This window comes from Coenobita brevimanus, chromosome 36, assembly GCF_032717465.1.
Source record: "Coenobita brevimanus isolate Jiangsu-jjx chromosome 36, ASM3271746v2, whole genome shotgun sequence".
Classification (NCBI taxonomy): Eukaryota; Metazoa; Arthropoda; class Malacostraca; order Decapoda; family Coenobitidae; genus Coenobita; species Coenobita brevimanus.
In genome coordinates, this window is record NC_136989.1 from 4,827,860 (window position 1) to 4,845,359 (window position 17,500).

At 42.6% G+C, this 17,500-nt stretch overlaps 1 protein-coding gene across 1 annotated transcript in view; it reads right to left on the bottom strand.

The window, feature by feature from the left end:
• Rab3-GEF (Rab3 GDP-GTP exchange factor) overlaps positions 1 to 17,500 on the bottom strand; it is a 182,100-nt gene that overhangs the window by 35,107 nt on the left and 129,493 nt on the right. Inside the window, exons 34-39 of the mRNA XM_080269717.1 lie at positions 17,186 to 17,327; positions 9,902 to 10,031; positions 7,703 to 7,919; positions 6,448 to 6,535; positions 4,429 to 4,613; positions 1,144 to 1,323 (exon numbers count right to left, since the gene is read on the bottom strand). Coding sequence (XP_080125843.1) covers positions 1,144 to 1,323; positions 4,429 to 4,613; positions 6,448 to 6,535; positions 7,703 to 7,919; positions 9,902 to 10,031; positions 17,186 to 17,327 — 942 coding nt within the window. The remainder of the gene's footprint in view (positions 1 to 1,143; positions 1,324 to 4,428; positions 4,614 to 6,447; positions 6,536 to 7,702; positions 7,920 to 9,901; positions 10,032 to 17,185; positions 17,328 to 17,500) is intronic.

Sequence of the window (17,500 nt, forward strand, 5' to 3'; positions counted from 1 at the left end):
TTGATGTCACAGTACTGGCCAAAAAACAGAGCAATATTATAAGCTATTGTAGATATTAGCCGATAAATAGAGCAGTATTGTAATGTATTGTCGATATTAAACGATATAAATACTTGAATATTGTGTTACTGTCGATATTAGCCGATAGAAGTACCTCAAATATTGTGTTTTTTGCCGATATTAGCCGATATAAACAGCAATATTATATGCGATTGTCGATAATAGCCGATATAAATACCCCGATATTCTCATGTTACTGTCATTATTATACCTCTTAATTATTATACATGGGGAAGTATTAGAGAAAAATTATATTCCTTTGCCACCTGCAAAATGAGTCAAAAGTCAGTATTTATTAAGGCACAGGCTTCGTGGGCACCCTGCCATGGCGATCTATTTTGCCTATTACACCCTAACACACCCTTGAGGGGTTAATTATACCTTTCTGTACTCATATCGTTCTATACTTATATCATTCTATACTCGCCGCCATGCAAGCTGTCTTCCTAGCCCCGCCCCCGGACCTCCCCAGGGAGAGGGAGGCCGTAGACTAGAGGCCATGGCGTCAGGAGGGGGCGGAGCCTAAAGAGACACGCCTCTGACGGCAGATAAAGCGATGTATTTTGCTGACACACAAGAGGACATTATAAAGTGCTGGACAAGTCGCTAGGGAAGAAGTGTTGCGACATATCCAAGCCACTTTGAATACTTGGAATACTTAGAATACGCCTAAAAGACCAGGTCAGTTTGATGGAGTGTTTTGGGTGACGCGTATGTGATGGTAGTGTGTTGTGTCGTGACGTGTAGACCAACCTGCCCAGCAGCCAGAAACACAGCCAAGCGAGAATACAGACAGATATAATAGATAAATATATATAATTATGTAATAAATATAAAACTCTGGAGCCCAAACATGATTCAATAAAATGAGAAGTGAGGTGACGGTAGAGTGGGCGGAAGATGAGCGAGAGAGCTGAGGCAAAGAGAGAATACGAAGACAGCCACACTACGACACCATAAACGGGTGCCAAAAATACAAGGATATGTATATATATGAGAGGAAAAATATATATATACATATCAAGAGGAGAAAAACTTTGGGGATCTTCTGAAATGGAGTCCCCAGAGCGATATTAACCCTACCTTGCTGGTGGCAAAGAGAAGGCCAACACCCTCCATGCACACCTGTAGCAGACCCCCTTCCCCAGTCTTCATATCTTGGACTGGGAATTCGCCACCCAGTTCCACGCCAGGTAGGGCCCCCACCCCCCTCGCTGCAGCACGTTCCATCGCCTCCTTAATACAGTAGTACAAATCTTTACACTGAAAGGAAACACAAGTAAGATTAGTAACTTATAAACGCAACAGAATTTGAATCTATATACTGAAACACGATTAAAATTAGCAACTTTTAAACGCAACAAAAATTGAGAAGGATCTGAATCTCTACACTGAAAGGACGAGCAAAATTAGCAACTTTTAAAAACATGAGTTAAATTAGGAACTATTAAACACAACAGAATTTGATAAGAAATTGAATCTTTACATTGAAAGGACGAGTAAAATTAGCAACCTCTAAACGCAACAAACATTGGAAAGGATCTGAATCTCTACACTGAAAGGAGGAGCAAAATTAGCAACTTTTAAACGCAACAGAATTTGAAAAGGATTTGAATCTTTACACTGAAAGGATGATTAAAATTTGCAACTTTTAAACGCAACAGAATTTGAAATGGATTTGAATCATTACGCTGAAAGGACGAGTAAAATTTGCAACTTTTAAACGCAACAGAATCTGAAATGGATTTGAATCTTTACACTGAAAGGATGATTAAAATTAGCAACTATTAAAGGCAACAGAATTTGAAATGGATTTGAATCATTACTCTGAAAGGAGAAACGAGTTATATTAGCAGCCTATAAAGACAACAGGATTTGAACGAAAAGAAGTATGTAGGATTGGAAGGCCCTGGTGCATGGAAGAGGCTCTGGACTAACTATAAACACCAGTAATGGCTTCTTGGAACAGGATCTGAACTAAAAGGAAATAAATTATGCAGGATTGTAAGGCTTTATAAAGAGATTTGGACTTATAAATGGAACAGGATTTGAACGAAAAGAAATATACTGGATAGGTTTTTAAATGTAACAAAATTTGAACTGAAAGGAGAGATTTGAGACAGAAAAACAAGAGGAAAGAAAGAAGAGGAAGAAATAGGATAGGAAGAGGAGGAAACAGAAGAGGAAGGAAAGATGTGGGATTGAAATACAAAGAGAAAAGAACGAACAGGAAGAATTATAATACAGTTGGAAGGAAATATGTGGGGTAAATAAAAAAGTGGTAGGTGGTGGCGACCATCATCCACTCACTTGATGTAATGCTGCCTACTTCTTCCTTAGCCTTTATCATTCTTTTTCTGTGCCTGTCCTCCTCTCTTCCTATTTCCATCATCCACTCACTTGATGTAGTGCTGCCTACTTCTTCCTTAGCCTTTATCATTCTTTTTCTGTGCCTGTCCTCCTCTCTTCCTATTTCCATCATCCACTCACTTGATGTAGTGCTGCCTACTTCTTCCTTAGCCTTTATCATTCTTTTTCTGTGCCTGTCCTCCTCTCTTCCTATTTCTCCCATCTTTCCTGTCACTTCTTATTGCTTTTCTTTCCTTTACAGGTGGCTTTACATTGAGTGACAAGCCAAATGGTTTCCTGTAAGCCAAGAAACCATTTACAACGCTGGGTGGTAACCATATAACCAAACCATACGTGCTGCCTACGTGTCAACAAGTGGGTTGGTGGAGGGTTAGTGCCCCTCCCCGTAAAACAACTAACTCAAAGTCAAATGGCCACCCCTTACAGGATTATAGCGTCTGGCAATAGATAGATAGATAGATAGATATAGAAGTAGAATTGAAATAGATGTAAGGTGGAACTAGAAAGGAGAGATGGCAGGTAGAAACAGGACAGAAAGGTCTTATAAAAGGAAGAGTATTTGAATTCAAGACATGAAGGGATATAGTACTGAAGGAAAAAAAACAGCAAAAACTTTTCATTTATTCATTGCCAGACGCCATGTATCCCAAACGGGGTGGCCAAGGGCTTAGAGTTAATTGTTTTACAGGGAGGGGCACTAATCCTCCACCAACCCCACTTGACACGTAGGGATGCCAACAGCATCTGGTGTTCCCAGGCGGTCACCCATCCAAGTACTAACCAGACCCAACGTTGCTTAACTTCGCTGATCGGACGGGAAGCGATACACACAAAAATACACACAATCTACACCTTGAGAGACCAGCGCATCATCAAAATGCCACGTTATCTAATTCCATCTCCAGTTACAACATAGAGGTGAGTTGAGAAGTTAAAATTAGCAAAGATATTTATTGCTATATTTCTTGGTTCATATTTTTGGGTATATTGTTATGAAAAAAAAAATGCAATAGATAAAGAAAAAGGAGGAATTTCCACATGCATCTATCTATTGCCAGACGCCTTAAGCCCGTAAGGGGTGGCCACAAACAAATCGCCTCCATGTCGCTCTGTCCCCCACCATTTCGCTGCCCTCCCCTCAGTTCACCCCCCCTTCTCTCATATACCTCTCCACTCCATTCCTCCACCTCATCCTCGGCCTCCCCCTTCTCCCCCGTCCACTGCACTCACATACACTCTCCTCGTTAGTCTCTCGTTCTCCACCCTCTCCACTCCATCCCTTCATCTCATCCTCGGCCTACCCCTCCCTCTCCCCCCGTCCACCTCACTCACATACACTCTCCTCGTTAGTCTCTCACCCTCCATCCTCTCCACATGGCCAAACCACCTCAGTGTGTTCCTCCTAACGCTTCCTACCACATCCACATCCACACCACAACGCTCCTTTACTTCCTCATTTGTCAGTCTGTCTCTCCATGTAACTCCACATCCACACCACAACGCTCCTTCACCTCACATATATAAATACATCTCATCCTTGGCCTTCCCCTTCCTCTCCCCCCCTCCACCTCACTCACATACACTCTCCTAGTCAGTCTCTCACTCTCCATCCTCCCCCTCCACTCACCTTCTTGGAATTTATGTATTCCTCCTAACGCTTCCTATCACATCCACATCCACACCACAACGCTCCTTCACTTCATATATATAAATACATCTCATCCTCAGTCTCAGCCTCCCTCTCCCCCCCTCCACCTCACTTACATACTCTCCTCGTTAGTCTCTCACTCTCATCCTCAGTCTCAGCCTCCCTCTCCCCCCCCTCCACCTCACTTACATACTCTCCTCGTTAGTCTCCCCCTCCCTCTCACCTTCTTGGTATAGTAGTTATGTACCTGCGTCTGGCCTCAGTGTCTTTCTCCTAACGCTTTCTATATCCACATCCACAACTTTCCTTCACATAAATACATATCATCCTCGGCCTACCCCTCCACTCACCTTCTTGGTATAGTATTTATGGAGCTGCGTCTGGCCACCATTGCGACGCCAGAGACAGAGCACTTTATTCTTGGGCGAGTAGGTCATGTTTACAAGGCGCTCGAACCACCATCGCTCTTTGATTATCCCTCCGACGGATCTTAGAATTAACCCATCGTCGCGAACCTCAAGGAAGAGAAGGTCACCTGTGGATGCACGGAAGGGAGTGGTATTGGTAAAGGATAATTCACTGACTGACAGATGTTAAGGGTGATTCACTGACTATAATGATAATTCACTGACCGGCATTTGTTAAGGGTGATTCACTGACTGACAGGTGTTAAGGGTGATTCACTGACTGACAGGTGTTAGGGGTGATTCACTGACTGACAGGTGTTAAGGGTGATTCACTGACTGACAGGTGTTAAGGGTGATTCACTGACTGACAGGTGTTAGGGGTGATTCACTGACTGACATGTGTTAGGGGTGATTCACTGACTGACAGGTGTTAAGGGTGATTCACTGACTGACAGGTGTAAAGGATGATTCACTGACTGACATATGTAAAGGGTGATTGACTGACTGACAGGTGTAAAGGGTGATTCACTGGCTATAAAGGATAATTCACTGACTGGCAGATGTTAAGGGTGATTCACTGACTGATCATAGAATTAATCCATCATCTTGTACCTCAAGGAAGAGAAGGTCACCTGTGGGCGCGTGGAAGGAAGTGGTATTGGTAAAGGATGATTCACTGACTGGCAGATGTTAAGGGTGATTCACTGACTATAATGGGTAATTCACTGACTGACAGGTGTTAGGGGTGATTCACTGACTGACAAGTGTTAAGGGCGATTCACTGACTATAAAGGATAATTCACTGACTGACAGGTGTTAAGGGTCATTCACTAACTAATCACAAAAAGTGCATATCACTGACTGACTGATAAAAATAAGAATGATTCAATGACTGACATGTGTTAGGGGTGATTCACTGACTGATGGAAAGTACAGGATGATTCACTGACTATAAAGGATGAGTCACTGACTGACTGATGTAAAGGATAATTCACTGGCTCTAAAAAGGATAATTCACTGACTGATAGATGTTGAGGATGATTCACTGACTGACAGATGTAAAGGATAATTCACTGACTGACAGATGTAAAGGATAATTCACTGACTGACAGATGTAGGGGGTGATTCACTGACAGAAAATACACTTACACCTAAATCCCACACACTTAAATTCCACTTACAAATCCCACTTATAAATCCCACTTATCCCACTTATAAATCCCACTTATCTCACTTATAAATCCCACTTATCTCACTTATAAATCCCACCTATAAATCCCACTTATCTCACTTATAAATCCCATTTATCTCACTTATAAATTCCACTTATCCCACTTATAAATCCCACTTATAAATCCCACTTATCTCACTTATAAATCCCATTTATCTCACTTATAAATCCCACTTATCTCACTTATAAATCCCACTTATAAATCCCACTTATAAATCCCACTTATCTCACTTATAAATACCACCTATAAATCCCACTTATAAATCCCACCTATAAATCCCACTTATAAATCCCACCTATAAATCCCACCTATAAATCCCACTTATCCCACTTATAAATCCCACCTATAAATCCCACTTATCTCACTTATAAATCCCAGCTATAAATCCCACTTATCTCACTTATAAATCCCACTTATCCCACTTATAAATCCCACTTATCCCACTTATAAATCCCACTTATCCCACTTATAAATCCCACTTCTCTTATAAATCCCATTTATCTCACTTATAAATCCCACTTATCTCACTTATAAATCCCACTTATCTCACTTATAAATCCCACTTATCTCACTTATAAATCCCACTTATCCCACTTATAAATCCCACCTATAAATCCCACCTATAAATCCCACCTATAAATCACACTTATAAATCCCACTTATAAATCCCACTTATCCCACTTATAAATCCCACTTATCTCACTTATAAATCCCACTTATAAATCCTCACCTGACGCATCGGTGCCGGAGTGGACCGTAAAGCTTTGTCGGTGCATCTGTCGCGAACCCAGTGGACGTAGATCTATGTCATTCCCATGCTGAAAAGATGAGAGACTAACTAGGAGAGTGTGAGGGGGAGGGGGAGACCGAGGATGAGATGAAGTGGTATATGAGGGGGGTGTAAGCTGAGACTGACTAGGAGAGTGTATGTGAGTGAGGTGGAGGGGGGGAGAGGGAGGGGAAGGCCAAGGATGAGATGGAGGGATGGAGTGGAGAGGTATATGAGAGAGGAGGACAGTGAAATGGCGGGGGACAGGGCGACATGGAGGCGATTTGTTTGTGGCCACCCCTTACAGGATGAAGGCGTCTGGCAATAGATAGATAGATAGTAACCAAGGAGACTCATAAAGACATGTTTTTACACAAAGAACTTAGTATTTAGGTAGTGAGAGTTGGGCAGTTAAACCAAGTGAAGAAAATTACACGATAGATGCACACCTTGCTCTCTGGTGGTGTTGGATTAAATGGCTCTCTCTCTCTCTCTCTCTCTCTCTCTCTCTCTCTATCTATCTATCTATCTATCTATCTATCTATCTCTGACACACACACACACACACACACACACACACACACACACACACAATACTAAGACAGAGAGAGAGAGAGACAGACAGACTGACAGACAGACAGACAGACAGACAGAGACAGACACACACACACACACACACACACACACACACACACACACACACACACACAATACTAAGACAGAGAGAGAAAGAGAGAGAGAATTTACCTTATATATATACATGTACTTTCCTTGTTTGTCAATATACCAGTGGAATTTCAATATTTTTTTGGTTGAGAGAGAGAGAGAGAGACAGCTTACCCACACACACACACACACACACACACACACACACACACACACGAGAGAGAGAGAGAGAGAGAGAGAGAGAGAGAGAGAGAGAGAGAGGGAGAGAGACAGCTTACCCACACACACACACACACACACACACACACACACACACACACACACACACACACACACACACACACACACACACACACACACACACACAATTCTAAGACAGAGACAGACAGACAGACAGACAGACAGAGAGAGACAGCTTACCAATTACTAATCTAATGTGTAATTTGCTAAAGAACTGATGTACCTTCCTCTTAACAGACAGACAGATAGACAGAGAGAGAGAGAGAGAGAGAGAGAGAGAGAGAGAGAGAGAGAGAGAGAGCCAGCTTACCAAGTTATTAATCTGGTCCAGCAGCTCATTGACCTCTTGGCTGTACACCAGACCAATGTGTGATTTTCCAAGAAGCCGCCTCACTTTCCTCTTGATGTCCTCTTTCCTCACGTTAACCATCACCATAAAAGCCACTAAGTTATACAGCATCGTGGAGAGTAGTCTGTCCTCTTCGTGTTCCAGTCTCTTGCGTTCTGACTCACTTAAGCTGTTGTACCTGAGAGAGAGATTGACAGAAAGCTTAATTTGACACACAGCTGGTCTCGGAAGGGTTAATTTGACAGCAGATGGTTTTAGAAGGCTTAATATCACGAACAGATGGTCCTAAAGCACTTAATTGTATAACAGACGGTCTTCCTGTTGCGTTCTGACTCACTTAAGCTGTTGTACCTGTGAGAATGATTGACAGAAAGCTTAATTTGGCACACAGCTGGTCTTGGAAGGCTTAATTTGACAGCAGATGGTTTTAGAAGGCTTAATATCATGAACAGATGGTCCTAAAGCACTTGATTTTATTACAGATGGTCTTCCTAGTGCTCCAGCTGCGTTCTGATTCACATAAGCTGTTGTACCTGTGAGAAAGATTGAAAGAAAGCTTAATTTGACACACAGCTGGTCTTGAAAGGCTTAATATGATACACAGATGGTCTGGGAAGGCTTAATTTGACACACAGCTGGTCTCGGAAGGCTTAATTTGATGGCAGATGGTCTAGAAAGGCTTAATTTGACGGCAGGTGGTCTAAAAAAGGCTTAATTTGACAGCAGATGGTCTAGAAAGGCTTAATTTGACAGCAGATGGTCTCCCTCACAACAGCTGGTCTCCCTCACAACAGCTGGTGCTCCTCCTCTCCCAGCTGTTATATCTGTGAGAGTAAATAACTACTACTACTACTTCTACTACTACTATTACTACTACTACTACTACTCCTGACTTCCATACAAGACCATTTTAGTGATAAATGGTCTGTCTGATAAAATATGGTCTTTTGGTCCGGTCTCTTGCTCCCTGACTGGTCACAAATAGTCTCTAATGGTCTCACCTCTAATGGTCTCTAATGGTCTCACCTCTGTCTCATCTCTAACGGTCTCTAACGGTCTCTAATGGTCTCTAACGGTCTCTAATGGTCTCACTAACGGTCTCTAACGGTCTCTAACGGTCTCACTAACGGTCTCACCTCTAATGGTCTCTAACGGTCTCTAATGGTCTCACTAACGGTCTCTAACGGTCTCTAACCGTCTCACTAACGGTCTCACCTCTAATGGTCTCTAACGGTCTCTAATGGTCTCTAACGGTCTCTCTCTAATGGTGACTAATGGTCACTAACGGTCTCTAACGGTCTCTAACGGTCTCACCTCTAACTGTCTCACCTCTAATGGTCTCTAACGGTCTCTAATGGTCTCTAATGGTTTCTAACTGTCTCATCTCTAACTGTCTCACCTCTAACGGTCTCTAACGGTCTCTAACGGTCTCACCTCTAACTGTCTCACCTCTAATGGTCTCTAACGGTCTCTAACGGTCTCTCTAACGGTCTCTAACGGTCTCATCTCTAACTGTCTCACCTCTAACGGTCTCTAACGGTTTCTAACGGTCTCACTAACGGTCTCTAACGGTCTCATCTCTAACTGTCTCACTTCTAATGGTCACTAACGGTCTCTAATGGTCTCTAACGGTCTCACTAACGGTCTCTAACTGTCTCACCTCTAACTGTCTCACCACTAACGGTCTCTAACGGTCTCTAACGGTATCTAACGGTCTCTAATGGTCTCTAATGGTCTCTAATGGTCTCACTAACGGTCTCTAACTGTCTCACCTCTGTCTCACCACTAATGGTCTCTAATGGTCTCATCTCTAACTGTCTCACTTCTAATGGTCACTAACGGTCTCCCTAACGGTCTCTAACGGTCTCACCTCTAACTGTCTCACCTCTAATGGTCTCTAACGGTCTCTCTAACGGTCTCTAACGGTCTCACCTCTAACTGTCTCACCTCTAACGGTCTCTGACGGTCTCTAACGGTCTCATCTCTAACTGTCTCACTTCTAATGGTCACTAACGGTCTCTCTAACGGTCTCTAACGGTCTCACTAACGGTCTCTGACGGTCCCTAATTGTCTCTAACGGTCTCACTAACGGTCTCTAACTGTCTCACCTCTAACTGTCTCACCTCTAATGGTCTCTAACGGTCTCTCTAACGGTCTCACCTTTCCATCATCTCGCTCGGTCCCTGGTCCATCCCCACCATGTCCCTCTCCTGGGCCACCGCGTCAAGAAAACAGTCTTCCCAGAACTGCATTTGGTCCCAGAGAGGCGAGCGGTCCTTGCCAATGAGACCTGAGACCAGAGGAGACCGGTTAAGGGGGAGAGGGAGGGGGAGGCCGAGGATGAGATGGAGGTGTGGAGTGGAGAGGTATATGAGAGGTGGGGGGATGAAGTGAGACTGACGAGGAGAGTGTATGTGAGGTGAAGGGGGGAGGGAGGGGGAGGCCGAGGATGAGATGGAGGGATGGAGTGGTGTATGAGAGAGGGGGGGTGTGAGCTGGGGGGATGGAGAGTGAAAGACTGACGAAGAAAGTGTATGTGAGTGGGGTGGAGGGGGGAGAAGGAGGGGAAGGCCGAGGATGAGATTACACAGGATTACACAGGAGAGCAAACAGCAACAGACCTTATGGTCCTTTCGAGGCTGCTTGTCAGAGAAAATCATGACTACAAGATCCACCCCACATGCTGAAGGACAAGGATAGCAAAGCAAGAAGGCTCCCCCCACCACCAAACCCTCCAGGAAAAAGTGAGAAAAACCACCATGCAGCATGGAAAAACTGACATGGAAATTTTACAGGAAACACTGGAAAGGAAAAGTCACATTCTATAATACTTTATCTATAAGCTACCCGATAGAGTAACCTGAAAGAGAAAGTAAACAAATAAAATAATAGTTACGGCATGACATTATAAGCCGGTACATTGAGTTAATGGGAAGTCTGTGGACATAACGTGGAAGCTACACACTGCAGTGTGGATGTTTAGGGGTGGTGCGGCAGCCTCGCCTGGCGCTTTTAAGGTAGGCAGCAGTCAATCAGGCCCTAGCTCCGTTTGCTCCACTGAGACAAGGAACTCCCCCATGTGGGACAGTACACAAGTTTCATCCTGAAGCAGTGACCCCTGGTACATTAAAAAAATCCCGATGGTGGTCACTTGACTAACATGGACCCTCAGTGATCCACAGCCCATCACAGGTCGAAAGTAAGAGTAGTGACCGTTAACTCAGGGTTATCTGTGCAGATCCTAATCTGTGCTTATATTGCTTTCTTTGCATTGGGGAGATTGAAAAATATATAAGACGGGTGTCTTAGATAAAATGGGACTGCACAGTGCACACTGTGGATGTGCAATGCACAGAGTGGATGTTTAGGGGTGGTGCGGCAACCTTCCCTGGCGCTTTTTAGGTAGGCAGCAGTCAATCAGGCAATAGCTCCGTTCACTTCACTGAGACAAGGAACTCTCCCATGTGGGACAAGTACACAAGTTTCATCCTGAAGCAGTGACCCCTGGTACATTAAAAAAATCCTGATGGTGGTCACTTGACTAACCGGGACCCTCAGTGATCCACATTCCATCACAGGTCGAGAGTAAGAGTAGTGACCGTTAACTCAGGGTTGTCTGTGCAGATCCTAATCTGTGCTTACTGTATATTACCTCATTTGCTTTGGGTAAATCGAAAAACGTATAATGACGTGACGTGACGCTATGTTAAGTTTACGGGGTGTCCTGTAGGCACGAGGGGACTGCACAGTGTGGATGTTTAGGGGTGGTGCGGCAGCCTTGCCTGGCGCTTTTAAGGTAGGCAGCAGTCAATCAGGCCCTAGCTCCGTTCACTCCACTGAGACAGGGAACTCTCCCATGTGGGACAAGTACACAAGTTTCATCCTGAAGCAGTGACCCCTGGTACATTAAAAAAATCCCGATGGTGGTCACTTGACTAACACGGACCCTCAGTGATCCACAGCCCATCACAGGTCGAAAGTAAGAGTAGTGACCATTAACTCAGGGTTATCTGTGCAGATCCTAATCTGTGCTTATATTGCTTTCTTTGCACTGAATAAATTGAAAATGTATAGAATCGTGACGCAACACTATGTACGGGTACATTGTTTACGGGGTGTCTTGTAGACAAAAGGGGCATGAACTTACATGTACCGTAGCTATAAAAGCAAGTTATTCGGACAGAAAAAGAGTCAGCTGAGGATTCTCGTGCAAATACTTGTCTAATTTGTTTTTGAATGTCTCAATTGAGATACTGTTCACGGTATCTGATGGTAATCTGTTCCAGATATTTACAATTCTGTTAAAGAAGAAGTATTTTGCTTCGTGGGATTGGAATCGCTTTCCCACAATTTTGCAGCCATTACTTCTGGTTTGACTCGACCGGTCTATATCAAAATATTTATTCATGTCTAAGTTGTCATATCCCTTCATGATTTTGAAAACTTCAATAAGGTCCCCTCTTAACCTGCGCTTCGTTAGGCTAAATAATTTAAGTTCTTCATGGCGTTCCTCATATGGTTTGTTTCTAAGTCGTGGTATCATTTTTGTGATTCTTCGCTGAATTTTCTCTAATTTTTCAATGTCCTTTATGTAGTACGGAGACCAGAATTGCACACAATACTCAAGATGGGGGCGCACTAGTGAGTTGTACAAGGCAAGTATGACTTTTTCCGATTTAAACTCGAAAGTTCTTCCAATAAAACCCACTAGCTTGTTTGCAATTTTAACCGCATCGGTGCACTGCTTGCTTGGTTTTAGGTCATTTGATATTATCACACCAAGATCCTTTTCACTGTCTGTACTTGATAACTGAATATTGTTCATTTTGTAATTTGCATGGACATTGTTACTTCCAATATGAAGTACTTTACATTTTTCTGTGTTGAATTTCATTTGCCATTTTTCTGCCCAGCTTGCTGAAGTATTAAGGTCATTTTGTAACTGCTGCCACTGTAATTTTGAAGTGACTTTACTGGTTATTTTAGTATCATCTGCAAATTTGGATACTTTACAATTTAGACCCTCATCAATATCATTTATATAGATAATAAAAAGTATCGGTCCAAGTACTGAGCCTTGGGGAACGCCGCTGATCACATTACGCCATTTGGATTCCTTTCCGTTTATCACAACTCGCTGTTTTCAGTCTGACAGCCAGTCTTGTAACCATTTTTGCGTCTTTCCTTTTATTCCATGTGCTTCTATTTTTCTCATGAGACGCTTGTGAGGGACAGTGTCAAATGCTTTCTGAAAGTCAAGGTAAATTATATCTACTGCTCTTGAGTCATCGTATGATTTGTAAACATCATGGAAGAAGTCCAGTAAGTTAGTTAAACATGAACGACAATGTCTGAATCCATGCTGCGAGTCTTTAATTATATTATTTTCTTCTAGATAATTAACTATTTTATCTCTTATGATTTTTTCCATTAACTTGCACACTACTGATGTTAAGCTGATTGGTCTGTAATTTCCTGGGTGCGACTCATTTCCTTTTTTGAAAATTGGTGTTACATTTGCTAGTTTCCATTCGCGTGGAACTTTCCCTGTACTTAATAATTTATTGAATAAGACAGAGAGTGGCAGCAGTAACTCATGTTTTGCTTCTTTGAGAATTCTCGGTGATATTTTATCGGGGCCAGGGGTTTTGTTTATGTTCGTACTATTTATGGCTGAAAGGATATCGTTATTATGGATAGCATAGTTACTAAGGACTGTGCTATTTGCTTGGTTTGTGGGTAACAGTAGGTTTCTGGTGGTGTTTTCTACTGTAAAAACAGACGCAAAGTAATCGTTAAGAATGTTTGTCATTTCGACCTCATTTTCAGTGTGTTTGCCATTGTTTGTTTCTAGAGGACCTATTGATGTAGTCATAACCTTTTTCTTTCTAATGTAACTGTAAAATTCTTTAGGATTTGATTTGCACGTATTAGCAATGTGGATCTCCAGTGCTCTTTTGCTTTGTTTAATAAGTCTTTTCGATATGCGGCGTAGATTATCGTACTGTAATTTATCATCATTATTTTGTGTAGCTTTATATTTATGGTATGCCTGTTTTTTGGCTATTAAGTTACTTTTTATTTCACTGGACCACCACTTTGGTTTACTATTTCCAGCTGGACGCCTGTTACGTAGTGGCACACATGACTTTACCACTTCATTAAATTTTTCGGTGAATATTACCCATGCTTGGTTTATGTCATCGGTTTCAGACATTTGATTCCAATCTGCAGTTGCAAGTAGCGCTCTGAGCCTGTTGAAATTAGCTCTACGATAATCTGGGACCTTTTCTTTGCTCTCCATTTCTTTTACTTTTTCAGTAGTAATATTAAACTGTATAGTTTGATGATCACTGGAACTAAACTCAGGTCCTATTTCAACGTTGTTGACTAGGATATCATTTGTAGTCAAGATGATGTCTAGGATATTGTTTCCTCTCGTTGGGTATTCTACGTGTTGGGAAAGGGCGCTTTCTTGAAGATTCGTATAAAGCTCTTGTCCTGAGTGTGCCGTCAGTGGTTCACCCCACTTTGTTACCGGTAGATTAAAGTCTCCAAAAATTACGCTATCCTCTTGACAACAAATTTCCACAATTTGATCATAAAGTTTTTCATCTGTCTCAGTTGACTGTGCTGGAGGACGATAGATGAGACATATATTTATTTTGTGTGAATTAATACTTAGCTGAACATAACTGGCATCTATGTTGGTAATACTGGGTTTGGATAGCACAAGGGGATGAAGACTAGTTTTCACATATAGTAAAACACCACCACCAGCTCGATGTGGTCGCTCACAGCTGAAAATATTGTACCCTGTTAGTGAGTATTCCGCTAGAAAGTCACAGTCAGATGTGTTAATCCAGGACTCTGTGATGCCAATGATGTCATAATTTTCTAGGTAAATTAGAGATTCTAAATCCTCAAACTTGTTACGTAGACTACGTGCGTTAGCATAGCAGACTCTAATTCCGTTCCGAACAGTTGGTGATCTGACTTTGTGGGTATTTACGTTAAGGTTACTGTTCCTGGACGTGCTGCGTTTTTTTATCTGAAGAGGGCGACTTTATCGTGTAGAAGTCTACCTAGCCGTGCCGCTCCTACTGAGTCCAAATGGAGACCATCTTTCTGGAATAGAGTATGTTGCTCATAAAACTGGTCCCACAGATTGACAAAGTCGACTCCCTCTTGCGTGCAGAGAGATTTGAGCCGGTTATTTGTGCTGAAGGCCTTATCATAGAAACTATTTTCTGCCTTGATCCTTGGGAGTATACCAGATATTATCACATTAGTGGACTTAGTTTTGAATCGTTTGATCATTTCATGATACTTTGCTAGCAATTCCTCTGATCTATTGCGCTTCAGATCATTTGTACCAACATGGATAACGTATAGAGTTTGATCATTTGCGTCTTTTGTGACCTCATCGTGGGCTTCTGTGATATCACATAGTCCACCTCCTGGAAAACAGTACCTCTTTCTGCTGATGGGGGCGCGTCCACAAAATTCCTCCAGCTGACTGCGTACAATAGAGTCCCCAATAAGCCTTGTTTCTTCTGTCTCATTTACCGCTTCGGCAAGGATCTGGTAGCGATTATACGTAGTTATGGGAAGATGCTTCCTCGTATCTTTTCCGGGTTTTGCGCCATTTCTTACCATAGTAAAGGGGACTTCGCTTGGCGAGGAACGTACTGAATCGCTGGGTGAGGAAGATACTGATACACTATTATTTGTGACTGCCTGATGGGCGGGGGCTTGTACGAGCTCAGTTTGTACGCTTCTTCCTTCTCGAGTGCTGTTGCTGACTCCTACATTTGCCACTACAAACTCTTTCAGTGTCTCAAACTCTGCCTTGAGTTCCCTGTAATTTCTCTGTGATTCAGCTAAACCATTTTCTAGATCTTTTCTCAAGATGCATAATTTGCACACAGGCGTTGAAAAGTAATTCGAAAAATACTGAGCCGCAAAGCGACCAGTACACTCCTGGCAGACCTTCAGGTTAGATGGCATTTTGCAGCAATATTTCCACAATCCCACACAAATAAAAAATAATATACAACTGGTTAATGGATGTTGTTACAAATGGTCAATTTACTCTATATATGAGATGTTGAATTTCTAGGGAGATTCACTTACTTTTTATATATTATCTTCCTTTACCAGTATAAAAAGAATAGAAAATCTACCTGCTATGGCACAATCCAACCTACATGAATTCTTTTACCAGTGTTAAAAGAACAGAAAATCTGCTTGCTATGGTACAACCTACCTTACCATGAACTGTGTAAAATGCAAAGGGAATCTACTTGCTATGGTATGATCTAGCTTACCATGTATTGTGGAAGTACACCATAAACTGATTCACTGGGAGAAAAAGGAAAAAAGAAAATAACAATGGAATGTTGGGGAGAAACCAAAATAAACACCTAGCTTCACTCAGTGAACAACGGTTTGTAGTGCAGAAACTATTTCACTGGTGTAACATCAATCACACAGTTGTTACTCTATACAGAAGACAATGCTATTCACTTGCACTAAACTAGCAAGCAACTTAGTTAGTATTTGTTACGTTAGACTTTAAAGTAAGACGTACAAGGCCGATAGTGGGAACAAAAACAAAGAGTTGGTAGGTAAATACACTCTCAATTCACTACACCATTTACTAGTGTGAAAAGATAATCTGTTTGTTAGATATCGTTCTAACTGACCTTGATCTGCGGGAAAATAAACTATAATATGTCTGAGACCAGAAATAACGGCGGGAAAGGGCAGGAATACGATGTGGAGGGTGGCGATATATGTAAACAAAGGAACACGCGAACGCTTTACACCTTTAACCCGCTCTAAAACTTTTACATGAAATCTATTTAAATACTTTACACGGGGGAAATATGTCTACGACTCTTATACACTGATCTAATCACTTTCACACCGATCTTCACTTAAGCTTGTTGTTGAAACACTTGGATATGCAGAGCACTGCTTTAATGCGTGTGTATCCCAAGATGGCGCAGATTGGAGGTGTGGAGTGGAGAGGTATATGAGAGCTGGGGGGATGCAGAGTGAGAGACTGACGAGGAGAGTGTATGTGAGTGAGGTGGAGGGGGGGAGAGGGAGGGGGAGGCCAAGGATGAAGTGGAGGGATGGAGTGGAGAGGTATATGAGAGAGGGGGGTGTGAGCTGGGAGCAGGGCAGTGAAATGGCAGGGGACAGGGCGACATGGAGGCGATTTGTTTGTGGCTACCCCTGACGGGATTAAGACGTCTGGTAATAGATAGATAGATAGAAAGATAGACTGATAGATAGATAGACAGTTTTTCCTTCCTCTATTAATCTTTTATGTGAATTATCTTATTTATCTTGTGTTTGGACTATTTTCATTCATCCTCGGTCGCCCCCTCCCTCACCCACAGACACTCTCCTAGTCAGTCTCTCACTCCTTACCTTCAAAGAGGTATGTACGCCCGGAGTCTGGTGAAGGGGTAGTTGAAGTTGGAATCATATTTCCGGCGTGGTAGCGAAAGCCAGTTGACAGGGAGGACTTGCTGCTCCACATGCTTGATGTCCTCTTCGACCCACGGGGGAACTGCCGAGAGGAAAGGTGAGTGTGTTGTGCGTGTGTGTGTGTGTGTGTGTGTGTGTGTGTGTGTGTGTGTGTGTGTGTGTGTGTGTGTGTGTGTGGGTGGGTGGGTGGGTGTGTGTGGGTGTGTGTGTGTGTGGGTGTATTTGTGTGTAACCTATGTGTGTATTATGTGTGTA